The 15,457-nt window shown below is 45.4% G+C and overlaps 1 protein-coding gene across 6 annotated transcripts in view; it reads right to left on the bottom strand.

Moving 5' to 3' along the window:
- The window catches only part of ALDH18A1 (aldehyde dehydrogenase 18 family member A1), a 114,394-nt gene that overhangs the window by 45,227 nt on the left and 53,710 nt on the right, over positions 1-15,457 (bottom strand). For all 6 annotated transcript variants that reach the window (XM_084635313.1, XM_084635314.1, XM_084635316.1 and 3 more), the window contains exons 8-9: positions 5,381-5,505; positions 1,543-1,687 (exon numbers count right to left, since the gene is read on the bottom strand). In XM_084635313.1, the coding sequence (XP_084491439.1) occupies positions 1,543-1,687; positions 5,381-5,505 (270 nt within the window). The remainder of the gene's footprint in view (positions 1-1,542; positions 1,688-5,380; positions 5,506-15,457) is intronic.

Genomic DNA, 15,457 nt, shown 5'->3' with positions numbered 1-15,457 from the left:
TGGCCATTTGGGCGCAATTAAAATGACTTGTGCTTGGTCCTATCTAATCTTTTGTGGGACTTGAGAAAGCAGAACGCTAGGAGGAAAGGCACAGTTCAAATGGACTGTCCAAGGGAGTAGGAGACCTGTTTGATTGGGAGTTGAACAGGTAACAAGTAGGTGTTCCCTACTGAGCGAAGATACTGTTCACCACTGAGCTGTGTTGCTCCCACTTGCAGTTAGTAGCGAATTGACTGCTGAAGTTGTCTGCCAAAGAGTTCTGGATTCCTGTGATATATGTCAGTTTCATAAACTGACCATTTCTATACTCAGGGGAATGGATCTTGGGTGTCCCTGTTTATGTAGAATACAGTTGTTGGGTTATCTGAGATGAGAACATGATGAGTCTGCATTAATGATAAAAATGCCCATGCATGCTTCTCAGACTGCTCTGAGTTCCAGAAGATGTATGTGCATCCTGGTTTCTAAGGGCGTTCAAATGCCCTGTGCTGTGCGATCATCCAAGTGAACCACTCACCCTAACGAAAAGGTGTCTGTGATTATTCTCCTGTCGGGTGTGGTGGATAGGAAAGGACTGACCGTGCACACTTGTACGGAGTCTTTCCACCAGGTCAGAGAGGTTTTTAGCTTGATGGGGATTGTCACTACAGTGGACATGATGTGTTTTCTTGCCGTGTGTATATACTGTTAGAAGCTAAACCTGAAGGTAGCAGAGGTGGAGACTGGTGAACAGCATTATGCAAGTACATGACACCACGTGATCTAAAAGGCAAATTGAGATCATGTCCAAGGGTTGTGCATAACCTGATCTATCAGTTTGCTTTTGGCTTGGAATCTGTACATAGGCAGATATGCCTTTGCCCTGACTGAGTCTAAGGTTTCTCCTATGAAAGCTATAGCCTGGGTAGGAGCCAGAATAGTCTTTTCCAGTTTCAGAGATTCCAAGATATGCTAGGAGACGAAGCATCAATAAGGTCGATGCTAGGACTTCTGGACATATCATGCCTGTAAGAAGCCAGTTGTCTAGATACAGGAAGATGGTAGAACTATCCCACCTGAGATGTGCTGCGGTGCAATTGCTACAGTGACTGAAATCTGAGGAATCTTCCATGGGAAGATTCTAACCTCGTGGGGTAACTTGTCTTTAGAATGAATTTAAAAAACAAAACAAAACCAAAAAAAACAAAAAACATTTGGCCAGGAGAGCCTGGTAATTGGAAACACGGAGATCAGCATTCAAACTTTTACAAATAGAGAGACAAGGTGGGTGAGGTAATATCTTTTACTGGACCAATTTCTGTTGGGGAAAGAGACAGAATTTCAAACTACACAACTCTTCTTCAGGACCTGACTCTCTAATATCCTGGGACCAATAAGGCTACAACACGGCAAACAACTTTAAAAATGTCTGTTTCCAATGGACTCAAAGCACATTTTTCCAGTTATCTTACAGCTATAAAGCAAGCATTACTCCCAGAAAGCCTACCCCACTCTATCATCCTCCACCCAATCCCAATCTCAAAATTCCAAATACCAACTTACCTGCAGGTTTTACCTCTGAAAAAAAAGTCCCAACTTTTTTCCCCTCCACAATGTCTGTGATGACATGGCCAGAGATCTTTGGATGGGTTCCATTTGCGATCACTACAGAGGTGCCACCTTGGAGGGCCCATAGAGCGGCCTTCACCTACAAGGCAGGATAAAGCTAGTCCTGGGAAAAATCTCAATACCTAGCAAGCATTCTTCTGGCTCTTGAACTCTATTCTTAATAATCATCTCCATCTTGATTATCTTTGGTCTTTTAGACTGTAAATTTTAAGCAGGGGCCATCTGCTCTTAATACATTTGGAAACATATAGGAGGTACCACAATCTAAGTAATTAATTTTGAAACCAGGTCACTTATTCCTGCTTTGTATTCTGTTCCTTGGCTAGTTTCTAACTCATGACTGTAGTTTAAGTTTCCTTAACAGTCTACGGTGAGAAACTCTGTCAAAGGCTTTTTGAAAATACAGATAAGTCTATCAACTTCTCCTGCATCCACTATTTTGTTACCATGCTTAAAGTATTCTAGTAGATTAAAGAGGCATACCTTTCCTTTGCTGAAGCTACCCTGGCTTGTCTCCATCGTGTCATAATTTAGGTGTTTATAATTCTATTTTTTCAAATGATAGTTTCAACCAATTTTTCCTGGTATAGATAAGAGGATAATTGGTATTTAATTCTCAGAATTGCTGCTAGTGAATTTTTAATGGCAAAGACAAAAATTTACTATTTTCCAGGGAGTACATTATTTTAATGAGAGATTGAACATTTGTGAACAGCTCAGCCACTTCATTCCTGAACACATTCAGGAATCTTGGATAGTTAACATCTGGGCAACATATCTTTGGAAACCTTATTTCATCTCAACACCCACTGATAAAGAATGATGCAGTCTATTTAGATTGCAAGCTTTTTGGGGCAATGACTACTATTCTGTTCGTCTAGAACAATTGGGTCCTGGTTCTTGGTTGGGCCCTAGGCACAACAATAGTAAATATTAATAGATTTCTGTACTTGAGTGGAGTCCAGTGGATCCAACAATTCTCTCATGGGCCTCCTGCTTCCAATATAAAGAATTTCTTGTTGTTTCTATGCCTTTGGTAATTGCTATTCAAAATGCTTTGTGGCCTTCTGATTTCTATCCCGTGTTTCACCTGCTATACTTCATGCTGTTTGTCCCCCTAGGGTTAAGTTTTCATTTTTCTTGCCTTCCTCCTTTCTGCTCAGGGGGCTCCAATGCCAAGTCTGAAGACTTTAATTTCCTCACTTTTGATTTTAAGACCTTTTTGATGTGCTTCCTCAATTTTTTTGTTTTAAGTTTCCTTTCTGAAGTTAATGTCACAGTGCTGGATTTTCTATGATCCCTCTAAAGCATTTAATTATACAGTGGTCAACATTACATTATGGGTCAATTATAATTACTTCTTTTACCAGCTCCTGCACACTGCTTAGAACTAAGCCAAGAATAGTCTCTCCTCATGTACTCTATAGAGGGTAATCGTTTAAAGTATCAAGAAATGCCTTCTCTGAAACCTTATCTCACTGCGACATCTGCCCTATTCATATATGGTATCTAAGTCATCTATTACAGCTTCATTATATTTAATTGTCTCTAATCTCCCTCATTCCCTTCCTGATTAGAATGTCAGTAGCATAACCATACCAGTATATTTGTATTATTACTTGGTATTTGTATCCCTACAGATTGTGGTGTATGGTCCTCCTCATGGAAGAAACTTTTATTCTATGGAATTTTCCAGATACCTGGTTGCTTTCTCGCCTCTGCCACTTTCCTGCATAATTTACAGGCCAGTACTACAGTGCCCCCTTGACTTGGGGGATTCCACATTTCACATATGCCTATTATGTCAAGTTCCTCTTCCACCTTCTAGACTGTCTAGTTTGCTTATTTTTGTTTTTAAGATTCTCACATTAATATACAGACATGTATAGTATTGTTTTGATCACAAGTCTACTTTTATTTAACCCATTCCTCTGGCACCGTATAGCTTTTCCAGAACATACTTCTGATCTCAATTCATCTAATCATTTCAGGTGTAATTAAAATCCAATCCTTTACCAGGAGATTCAGACTTGCCTTTTAAAATAGGGATATCCCCAAAAGGTGCCCTTGTACACAATGAGTGCTCCTTTGCACTTGACAGCTTTCTCTGGGCTCCTAATTTAAGTTCTATGCAAGAAGACAGACACCTTTGGTTGAGGTGGAATTCATTTTTATATAAGCTCTCCAAAGTTTGTGTTATATTAACATTAAAACCCTCCTCTTTACACCATCTTTTCATTCATACATTGAGACTCTGAAGTTCACCTTATCTAGCCAGCCCTTCATATGGAACTACAACCATTTTAGATAACGGTACTGTAGAGGCATTGGACTTGAGCCTTTTTCCTAATAATCAACATTTACTGCAGATTTTAGGAAATCTCCCGAACACCTAATAAAGTAATTGGTATTAATATAAACCATAACAATGGACTTCTTTTCAGCATTCATTCAACTTTTGTCTAGATGTCTCATAAAATCCACCACACTCATGCATTCATAGTAATGGATATTTGAGTGTCATGTGTATGGCACTTAGAAGCAAAAAACAAGTCCCTGCCCCAAGGATCCTGCAATCCACTTATCTCCAGTGTGTGTGTGTGGGGGGGGGGAGAGCAGAAGGCTCAGGAGTTGCCTCCAACCCCCACCAAGGGAAAGGGGTAGATGCGTGGGTGGGTATTTAATCCTTCTGTAATAGGATATAAATAGGTATACAGAGGACTAAAACTCCCTGTCATAAATATAAAGGGAAGGGTAACCACCTTTCTGTATACAGTGCTATAAAATCCCTCCTGGCCAGAGGCAAACCCTTTCACCTGTAAAGGGTTAAGAAGCTAAGGTAACCTAGTGGCACCTGACCCAAATGACCAATGAGAGGACAAGATACTTTCAAATCTGGAGGGGGGGAGAACAAAGGGTTGGTCTGTCTGTGCGATGCTTTTGCCGGGAACAGATCAGGAAGGCAGCCTCAGAACTTCTGTTAAGTTAGAAAGTAATCTAGCTAAAAATGCATTAGATTTCCTTTTAATGGCTGGTAAAATAAGATGTGCTGGATGGAATGAATATTCCTGTTTTTGTGTCTTTTTGTAACTTAACGTTTTGCGTAGAGGGATTCTCTATGTTTTGAATCTGATTACCCTGTAAGGTATTTACCATCCTGATTTTACAGAGGTGATTCTTTTACCTTTTCTTTAATTAAAATTCTTCTTTTAAGAACCTGATTGATTTTTCATTGTTCTTAAGATCCAAGGGTTTGGGTCTGTGTTCACCTGTACCAGTTGGTGAGGATTCTTATCAAGCCTTCCCCAGGAAAGGGGATGTAGGACTTAGGGGTGTATTTTGGGGGAAGACGTCTCCAAGTGGGCTCTTTCCCTGTTCTTTGTTTAAAACGCTTGGTGGTGGCAGCATACGGTTCAAGGATAAGGCAAAGTTTGTACCTTGGGAAAGTTTTAACCTAAGCTGGTAAGAATAAGCTTAGAGGGTCTTGCATGCAGGTCCCCACATCTGTACCCTAGAGTTCAGAGTGGGGAAGGAACCTTGACATTCCCAATCTTCTCCTTTAGGAGCAGGCAACATGTATCAAAACAGGAAGGAGGCAGATGAAACTGGTCAAATTCAATATGTGATGCAAGAGAATAGTGTAAAATACATTTTTATTCAAATGGGCCTAAAACAGGGCTCAGGAGAAAGGTAAATGGAACCTCATACCATTGGAGAACATTGATTTCTCCCTATGAAGAACAAAGCAGCACAGGCTTCAAGCTTCTCCTACCTTGGCTTCCATTCCTCCCATCCCTACCCGGGATTTGGTTCCAAATGTCACAGACTGCTGATCTCCAGGGTAAAATATGTCAATGAGCTTCGCATCATCTGACCCTGGAGGACTGTCAAAGAGCCCTGAAATGGAAATTTGTTAAGTTAGCTCTATACAACCTTGGACTCTGAAATTTAGGGGAAAGGAACTCGGGAAAGGTTGGGAAACTAAACTTCTTTATACAGACTTGGGCACTGAACATTCTCCACTGCAAGAGAGCACTGTATGCTTCCCAGTGCATGCATCTTATGAGGCTGTAGGCTTTAAGTAACAGTAGGTGCTATTCCCAAGAGTGCCAATATACATGGGTCATTGAACTATGACAAAGTTAAACTTGAAAAAAAAGCCACTAATTCAGGAACAAATATAGGATACCCCCAGATATTCTGTGGTACCGGCCCCTCCCCTGCTGTCTCCCCTCCCCTGCTGTCTCCCCTCCCCCGCAACCTCACCTTGCTGCGCCACCAACACTCTGGCCCGCCACTCCTGCTGGACAGCGTGGCGGCGTGGCTGGCTGCAGCTGGGTTGCGAGTTCCTGCTGCTCTGAGTGGCATGGTAAGGGGCGGGGAACAGGAGGGTTGGATAAGGGGCAGGGGGTCCCGGGGGGGCAGTCATAGGACAGGAAGCAGCTGGATGGGGTGGAGGTTCTTGGGGTGGAGGGGCGTGGTCAGGGGACAGGGAGCGGGGCGGAGGTTCGATAGGCATGGGAGTCCCGGGGGGTCTGTCAGGGGGTGGGGGTGTGGACGGGGGTTGAGGCAGTCAGGGGACAGTGGGGGTTAGATAGGGGGTGGGGTTCCAGGGGATGGTTAGGGGCAGGGGGTCCCAGGAGGGGGCGGTCAGGGGACAAGAAGCAGGGGGGGGGTTGGAGGTTCTGAGGGGGGCAGGAAGTGGGAGGGGGCAGATAGGGGCCAGGGGCCAGGCTGTTGGGGGAGGCACAGCCTTCCCTACCCAGCCCTCCATACAGTTGCGCAACCCCGATGTGGCCCTTGGGCCAAAAAGTTTGCCCACCCCTGCTCTAGAGGCTGAACAACATGCAATGAAAGAGACAGGAGCTAGGGTTGAATACAGTGATATGCAGCAGAAAAGGTAAAGTTAGTTATTTTTAATTTTTAGTTGACTGATAGCAATTGTAGCATCCCCATCTTTTCCCTTTACTTTTGTTCTCATGAGCATAGAACTAAATATCGCACCTCTGCCATATTCACTGATCACCATCCAACATGTACATGTAGCTATATTCTATAGAAAAACTGCATGTGTATAGTTCCCTGCTAAGGATTTTAGCTTTTGCCCTGTAATTATGGTAAAAGGCATTAATAAACTATTTGCATATGGCATGGTAAGTGCTACAGTTCTCAAGAAGGAAAGAAGTCTAGAAGTGGTAATTCACTTTTCCTTTCTGTAACGACCATTACTTGCTGTAATATGTGCCAGTGAATTGTTCTAGCTAGGGTGGTCTGTGGGGTGTGTGTTTATATAAAAAACAATCAATCAGACAGAGGTTCAATGTGATACAGAGAAAGATCTATAAATGAAATTGGGGTTCTTAAAGTAGCTCTCTGGAAAGGATTGAGGACCTCTAAAAAGTCATTTTTTCCACAGCATCTAGTTTCTGAGCTCCAAACAGTTGTTTCGATATCTTAGAATATGTTATTGTTTATGTTAAATTTCCAGACAGCATGTGGGGCTGTACACGAGATACGCTGCTGACATTAATTTCTAGTTCCCTCAACTCCTAGCAAATGGAAAGAGTGCCTTAACCACAACAGTGGACTGGGACTCAGGAAATCAGAGTTCAAATTCCCAGCTCTGCCATAGATTCCCTATGTGATCCTGGCAAGTAACTAATTTTTCTGTGCCTCAGTTTCCCATCTATAAAGTGAGGATAGCGACACTTCCCTACTTCATAGGTGCCATGAGGACTAGCCTAAGTGTTTAATTGGTGTTCTGTACAGTAGTAATGACTGCCATAACAAAAATTAAATGTCCCCTGTGAAGAATGAAGGAGTTTCTGTGTTACTTTATTCATATTGCTGGAACTTCCAGTTGTTTATGAGTGGGTGATGGCTATAGGTAGCATTAGGGTTAACTGATTTCTAAAAGGCTCTGTAAGACTACAGGAAGGAAAACAATGGATCTATTGCATTCAATCATTTTGATGACTTCCACACATTGTCCAGGGGTCAATTCCATGGATATTCTCACCTGTCCCTGAAGTTTATTTTCTTCACGTGGCGTCTTTAAGGCACCCACATAAGCTTCTCTGTCTTGACAGGGTTTCAATATGTTGATATGGTATATCTGCTCCTGCTTTTGGCAATCGGGCTGTAAAATCTTTTAGTCAACCTCTCCGATGGCTTCTATTACTTCATAGGGCCCCTGCCATTTGACCAGGAGCTTGCTTTCAGCTGTGGGTACTAGTACCATTATCTGATCTCCTGTCCAGAATTTCTGAACCTTTGCTTAGTGATTATAATAGATCTGTCGAGCCTCCTTTACTCTTTCCAGGTGTTCCCACACGTTGGGAGTGACTTGGGCTATTTGGTCCTGCATCTGCATCACATGATCAATGACGTGCTGGAGGAACCAACTAGGGGCCATGCTCCTCTTGACCTGCTGCTTACAAACAGGGAAGAATTGGTAGGGGAAGCAGAAGTGGGTGGTAACCTAGGCAGCAGTGACCATGAGAGGGTTGAGTTCACGATCCTCATAAAAGGAAGAAAAGAGTAGCAAAATACAGACCCTGGACAGAAAAAGCAGACTTTGACTCCGTTAGGGAACTGATGGGCAGGATCCCCAGGGAGGCGAATATGAGGAGAAAAGGAGTCCAGGAGAGCTGACTGTATTTTAAAGAAGCCTTATTGAGGGCACAGGAACAAACCATCCCGATGTGCAGAAAGAACAGCAAATATGGGAAGTGACCAGCTTGGCTTAACAGTGAAACCTTCGGTGAGCTTAAACTCAAAAAGGAATCTTACAAGACGTGGAAACTTGGACAGATGACTAGGAAGGAGTATAAAAATATTACTAGAGCATGCAGGGGTGTAATCAGGAAGGCCAAGGCACAACTGGAGTTGCAGCTAGCAAGGGATGTGAAGGGTAACAGGAAGGGTTTCTACAGATATGTTAGCACCAAGAACATGGTCAGGGAAAGTGTGGGCCCCTGACTGAATGGGGGAGGCAACCTAGTGACAGATGATGTGGAAAAAACTGAAGTACTCAATGCTTTTTTTGCCTCAGTCTTCACAGACAAGGTCAGGTCACAGACTGCTGCACTGGGCAACACAGTATGGGGAAGAGGTGAGCAGCCCTCAGTGGTGAAAGAACAGGTTAAGGACTATTTAGAAAAGCTGGACACGCACAAGTCCATGGGTCCAGAACTAATGCATCCGAGGGTGTTGAGGGAGTTGGCTGATGTGATTGCAGAGCCATTGTCCATTATTTCTGAAAATTTGTGGTGATCAGGGGAGATCCCGGATAATTGGGAAAAGGCAAATATAGTGCCCATATTTAAAAAAGGGAAGAAACAGAAGCCAGGGAACTACAGTCTCACTTCAGTCTCTGGCAAAATGATGGAGCAGGTGCTAAAGGAATCCATTTTGAAGCATTTGGAGGAGAGGAAGGTGATCAGGAACAGTCAACATGGATTCACCAAGGGCAAGTCATGCCTGACCAACCGGATTGCCTTCTATGATGAGATAACTGGCTCTGTGGATATGGGGAAAGTGGTGGATGTGATATATCTTGTGTGACGGGGCAAGGCCAGATGGCTATAGGAAAGTAGTGGGAGATAGATATATTAGCTCCACGCTAAACAAATCCCTGGTACCAGGATAAATGAAATGGCAGCTGCTCCAGGTCAATTAAGACACCTGGGGCCAATTAAGAACTTTCCAGAAGGCAGGGAGAAGGCTAGGTTGATTGGGACACCTGAAGCCAATCAGGGGCTGGCTGAAACTAGTTAAAAGCCTCCCAGTTAGTCTGGTGGGTGTGCATGTCAGGAGTTGTGGGAGGAAGTTGTGCTGTTGGAGAGGCTGAGTAGTACACACCATATCAGGCACAAGGAAGGAGGCCCTGAGGTAAGAGTGAAGTGGAGCTTGAGGAAGTGAGGGCTGCTGTGGGGGAAGTAGCCCAAGGAATTGTACATGTCATGTTTCTAAAAGGTCAGCTACCATAGTTGATACTATTAGGGTCCCTGGGCAGGAGCCTGGAGTAGAGGGTGGGCCCAGGCTCCCCGCCCCCACCTTTGCCCCCTGATTAATCACTGAGACTGGGAGACAACAGAGACTGTGCAAGGAAGGATAACTTCTCACCTCCCTCGCTGGCTTATGATGAAAATGGCTCAATAGACTGTGACCCTTGTCTCTAGAGAGAGAGAAGGGTTATGTGCAGGGTCATGGTGAGCCTCTGAGGCTAGCGAAATCCACCAGGAAACGCGGGACCCACGGAGGCAAGGACAGAGCTTTGACACACTTGACTTTAACAAAGCTTTTGATACAGTCTCCCACAGTATTCTCGCCAGCAAGTTAAAGTAGTATGGATTGGATGAATGGACTATAAGGTGGATAGAAAGCTGGCTAGATTGTTGGGCTCAACGTGTAGTGATCAACGGCTTGATGTCTAGTTGGCAGCCGGTATCAAGCGGAGTGCCCCAGAGGTTAGTCCTGGGGCCAGTTTTGTTCAACATTTTTATTAATGATCTGGATGATGGGATGAATTGCACCCTCTGCCAGTTCACAGATGACACTAAGCTGGGGGGAGAGGTAGATATGCTGGAGGGTAGGGATACGGTCCAGAGTGACCTAGACAAATTGGAGGACTGGGTCAAAAGAAATCTGATGAGGTTCAACAAGGACAAGTGCAGAGTCCTGCACTTAGGAAGGAAGAATCCCATGAACTGCTACAGGTTGGGAGCCAACTGGCTAAGCAGCAGTTCTGCAGAAAAGGACCTGGGGATTACAGTGGACAAGAAGCTGGATATGAGTCAGCAGTGTGCCCTTGTAGCCAAGAGGGGCAACGGCATATTGGGCTGTATTAGTAGGAGCATTGCCAGCAGATTGAGGGAAGTGATTATTCCCCTCTATTCGGCACCGGTGAGGCCACACCTAGAGTACTGTATCCAGTTTTGGTCCCCCCACTACAGATGGGATGTGGACATATTGGAGAGAATCCAGCGGAGGGCAACGAAAATGATTAGGGGGCTGGGGCACATGACTAACGAGGAGAGGCTGAGGGAATTGGGGTTCTGCAGAAGAGAAGAGTGACGGGGGATTTGACAGCAGCCTTCAACTACCTGAAGGGGAGTTCCAAAGAGGATGGAGTTTGGCTGTTCTCGGTGGCAGAAGAGAGAAGCAGCAGCAATGGTCTCAAGTTGCAGTGCGGGAGGTCTAGGTTGGATATTAGGAAACACTATTTCCCCAGGAGGCTGGTGAAGCACTGGGATGGGTTACCTAGTGAGGTGGTGGAATCTCCATCCTTAGAGGTTTTTAAGGCCCAGCTTGACAAAGCCCTGGCTGGGATGATTTAGTTGGTGTTGGTCCCGCTTTCAGCAGGGGATTGGACTAGATGACCTCCTGAGGTCTCTTCCAACTCTAATATTCTATGATCTCCTTCTGCAAGTCACCATTAATGTTTAACATTCAGGCTGGCTGCATTTGACTAAAACATCTGACCCTGTGAGCAAATACTGATCTTGCAGGGAAAGAGTTCTGTGGGTTCTGCTGTTTCGCAGAGATGACTTCCACTATCTGGGTACAAGGAAGGCAAGAGTGGCTCTAGAGAGATGGCATAGTTTGTGGTTCAGCAGCCCTAAGGTATAAGTCTGGGGAACCTGTATGAACTGATCTGTACGGTTAATTTCTGATAATGAAGCAACTCCAAAAGGGTAAGTTTTGACTCCCCCCTTAGGAGCAGGGTGGGGAAAGCACCCGCTCAACACATCTTTTATTCTGGTGAAGAGAACTCTACTGTATGTATGTGAAGAGAATGCCTTCAACCCTGCACTGCAGAAGGACCTCATCCTGCAGCATTTTCCCATGAGGGGGATTATGGAGTGAAGCTGAATGGATTAGCCCTTTTAATGAATTAGCGATAATTCCAGGTCATGGACATAAAGTAAAAAGGAAAGGATAGGAAAGAGAAAGCAGTGATGTGAGTCCCCTCATGAACCCAAGGTACGGTTCAGCAGCCAGTGCAGAGTCTGACCTCTAGCTGTAGAGCCCATCCCTCTTCTGGGGAATCAGCAGACTGCTTCTGGGATACTTTGGCCAGAACATTGTTTTTAAAGGAAAAAAGTGCTCCTTGGAGCTAGTACATGACGGTTGAGGTAAGTTTCTTGGCACATGCTGCATTAAAGGCCTGATGCTCTCAATGCAGCCCTGCAGTCTTTTATTGCCATTAACCTAATTCTGATCTTCTATTGTTTGGAACTCTTGGCAAACCACTAATTGCAGCCATGAAGACTGTTATATGGTATCTGTCATGGCTATTGATTTAGCTGTAGTGCCAGTAATCACTAGGTGCAGTCTATAAGGCATGTTTTGTCGTTTATCATCCCTTAGCCTTAACTTCCTTTGTGGCTTCTTCCTGCAACTGGTCCAGAGGAATTCATCCCAGGTGAGGAAATCACACTTCGCTGCTTTGCAGGGTAGCTTGTATTTAAGACTTCTACCCAGAGAACCAGCCTCTTTGGTTCTCAGTCCCTTAGTGCTGAATGAGACAGTAGAGAGTGAAAACTTTCCTGTGCTGCAGAAACCACAAATGTGCCTGTCTGAATGGAAAAATATCCAACTCCTCAAGGGACTTGCTATCTACAGCCAACTCTCTTGGATGTAGGAGTTACAGAGGCCATGGTTAACCTGGGACCTGGGGCACATGACTTACGAGGAGAGGCTGAGGGAACTGTGCTTATTTAGTCAGCAGAAGACAAGAGTGTGGGGGGGTGGGGATCTGATAGCAGCCTTCAACTACCTGAAGGGGGGTTCCAAAGAGGATGGAGCTCGGCTGTTCTCAGTGATGGCACTTGACAGAACAAGGAGCAATGATCTCAAGTTGCACTGGGGGAGGTCTAGGTTGGATATTAGGAAACACTATTTCACTAGGAGGGTCGTGAAGCACTGGAATAGGTTACCTAGGGAGGTGGTGGAATCTCCATCCTTTGAGGTTTTTAAGGCCTGGTTTGAGAAAGCCCTGGTTGGGATGATTTAGTTGGTGTTGGTCCTGCTTTGAGCTGGGGATTGGTCTAGATGACCTCCTGAGGTCTCTTCCAATTCTGATATTCTATGATTCTATGCTTCTCCCCTGGTTAGGCTGTTCTTCCCAGTCCTCCTTGGCAATGTCCTATATGCCATGGGGATGACCACCATACAGCAGCTTGAAGGGGGAACACTGTGGAAATCTGGGAAACTTTCCTTATTGCAAACATCAGGTAAGGTAGTAAGGTATCCCAATTTTTCCCGTCCCGGCTCACCACTTTTCATATCATGTTCTTCAGTGTCCCATTAGAGCATTCAATGAGACCATCAGACTGTGGACAGTAGACTAAGCTTCACAGGACCTGTATGTGGAGCATCGCACACAAATCCTTCATCAGTTTTGACGCACAGGGGTTCCTTGATCTGGCAAAATCTCTTTGGGTATCTGTACCCTAGAGAAAATTTGAATAAACTCCTTTGCTATCGTCTTGGACACGGTGTTTCATAGGGGGGTGGCTTCTGCGTTTTAGGTGGCATAATCCAGAACAACAAGCACACTCTGATGACCCCTGGCTGACTTCTCCAATGGGTCTATCAGATCCATGTCTATCCTCTCAAACAGGCCTTCAATAATTGGTAGAGGTACTAAAGAGGCCCTTAAGTGCAGTTGTGGGCCATGTAATTGGCATTCCGGGCAGGAGGCGCGATATCAACCTCCATACAAACTCTTGGCCAAAAGAACCTCCGCAGGATTCGATCAAGGGTCTTATCTACCCCAGATGTCCTCCGAACAAATGACTGTGGACTAGGTCCAACACTACCCTCTGGTGCCTTCGAGGTACCAGGAGTTGCTCCACTTCTTGCTCTTCGGACCACTCTAGGCCCTCGGCCTTTGGCTTTCCCCTTCATCGGGATTCTATTCACCTCAGCTACCTCTTTTCTAATATTGTGGTACAGTGGCTCATTGACTGGGTCCTGCCAAAATTCTTAAATGAGGGCCCAATATGTTCAAATTCAAGGGGACCTATTTCTGTTTTACACACAGGATTGATCGCCACGGAACTGGGTCCAGCTTCCGGTTCATCAACTATCTGAGTCACCCTCCTGCCTGCTGGACGGCCTTTTGGTTCTGGGCCAAGATCCTGGTCCCCCAATCTTTTGTCCATCCTTCTTTACTGCCTAGTTTTCCAGAGCTTCTCTGCTGCAGAGAATACGTCCTGGGATAATTTAGAGAAAACTAGGAGAGGGCTCGCTACAGTATCAATCCTGGGGTCACTACCTTCCTGACTCATCCACTAGGAGTAAGTTTCCAAACCCTGGGAAGTCTCATCTTATGAGGACCACATATGGGAGCTCACAGACCACCCCCGACATTCACCCTTGTGGCATTCCCCTGAACATCAATTTGTACAGGGATGGTCAGATAGTAACTGATAGCCGCACGTACACAGGTTATTCCTGTGCATTTGGCCATAGACAGCTGGTTCTGCCCCACTAGGTTTCCCCCGACACCAGCATGATGGCGCTTCTGGATTCACTAATGCAATGGTCTCTATGCCATTCATCCTAACTGGCTGTGTGTATCTATGTGGGGTCATCACGACTCCCATGAGATTGATCAGGCCACATGGGTCTTCACAATCACCCAGACTGCATTGCATAGGCTCCTCAATGTTAGGACATTGGGCTGCTATATGCCCTAGTTTCCCACAAGCATAACATCTATACACAGCTTGGGGCATCCCCCTATTCTTTAAGCTATTGGTTCTTACCCCACGACCCTCTCTCCCCAAGTCCCTTCGCAGCCTCAGGCCGCTCTCCAGCATCCTTACTCCCCAACCTAGTTCTGCCTGACCCTTCAGGAGTCTGGGCCTTCAGGAAGGGGACTGGCCTCTTGATCCACTGCATCTCTTCCCCAGTAGTCTGAGAAAGTTTCATAGAATCATAGAATATCAGGGTTGGAAGGGACCCCAGAAGGTCATCTAGTCCAACCCCCTGCTCAAAGCAGGACCAATTCCCAGTTAAATCATCCCAGCCAGGGCTTTGTCAAGCCTGACCTTAAAAACCTCTAAGGAAGGAGATTCTACCACCTCCCTAGGTAACGCATTCCAGTGTTTCACCACCCTCTTAGTGAAAAAGTTTTTCCTAATATCCAATCTAAACCTCCCCCACTGCAACTTTCCTGAGCATTAAAATGCTTCTTTACAAGTGCAACCAAATCTTCATAACAGAAGCGGTCATTTCGGCTAACCCATCCTCTTAGGTCTGATGACAGTCCTCTCATGAACCCATCCAACACTAAGACTTCTATAATCTTCTCTGTGTTGTGGATCTCGGGGCACAGCCATTTCCGAATTAGATGAATCAGGTCGAACAGTTGTGACCTCAGTGCTTTGCTGTCCTGATACCTCCAGTCATCAGGAACCCCTGGACCCTTGTAGTTGTCATAACCCCAGACCTCACCAGGACCTCAACCTTCAGTTGGGTGTAATCTGTAGCAGCTTCCGCTGCCATGTCCTAGTCGGCCTTCTGGGCTTCCCAGGAAAGGGACAAGGATACTGGCCCACTGGTCTTGTGGCCAGGCCTTCTGAAGGGCTGTTTTTTCCAAGGTGAAAAGATATGCCTCCACATCATCTTCCATAGTCATGTTTGGTAGGTAACTTCTGGCCCTTAGGGATTGAGTCCCATTATGGCCATGTGTCAGAGCAGTCAGAGCCTTCAGCAGATTCATGACCTCCTGCAGGGTGGCTCAATCCTGGGTTGCCTGGCTCATCAGCAGTTGATTTGTTTTCTGCTGTAGCCATACCGACTCCCGTTGAGTGGCCATCTGGACCCTGGTAGC

This window comes from Lepidochelys olivacea (genome assembly GCF_965140295.1).
Source record: "Lepidochelys olivacea isolate rLepOli2 genome assembly, chromosome: 7".
Taxonomy (NCBI): Eukaryota; Metazoa; Chordata; order Testudines; family Cheloniidae; genus Lepidochelys; species Lepidochelys olivacea.
The sequence above is the reverse complement of the archived record's forward strand: the minus strand, read 5'-3'. Positions and strand labels throughout refer to the sequence as shown.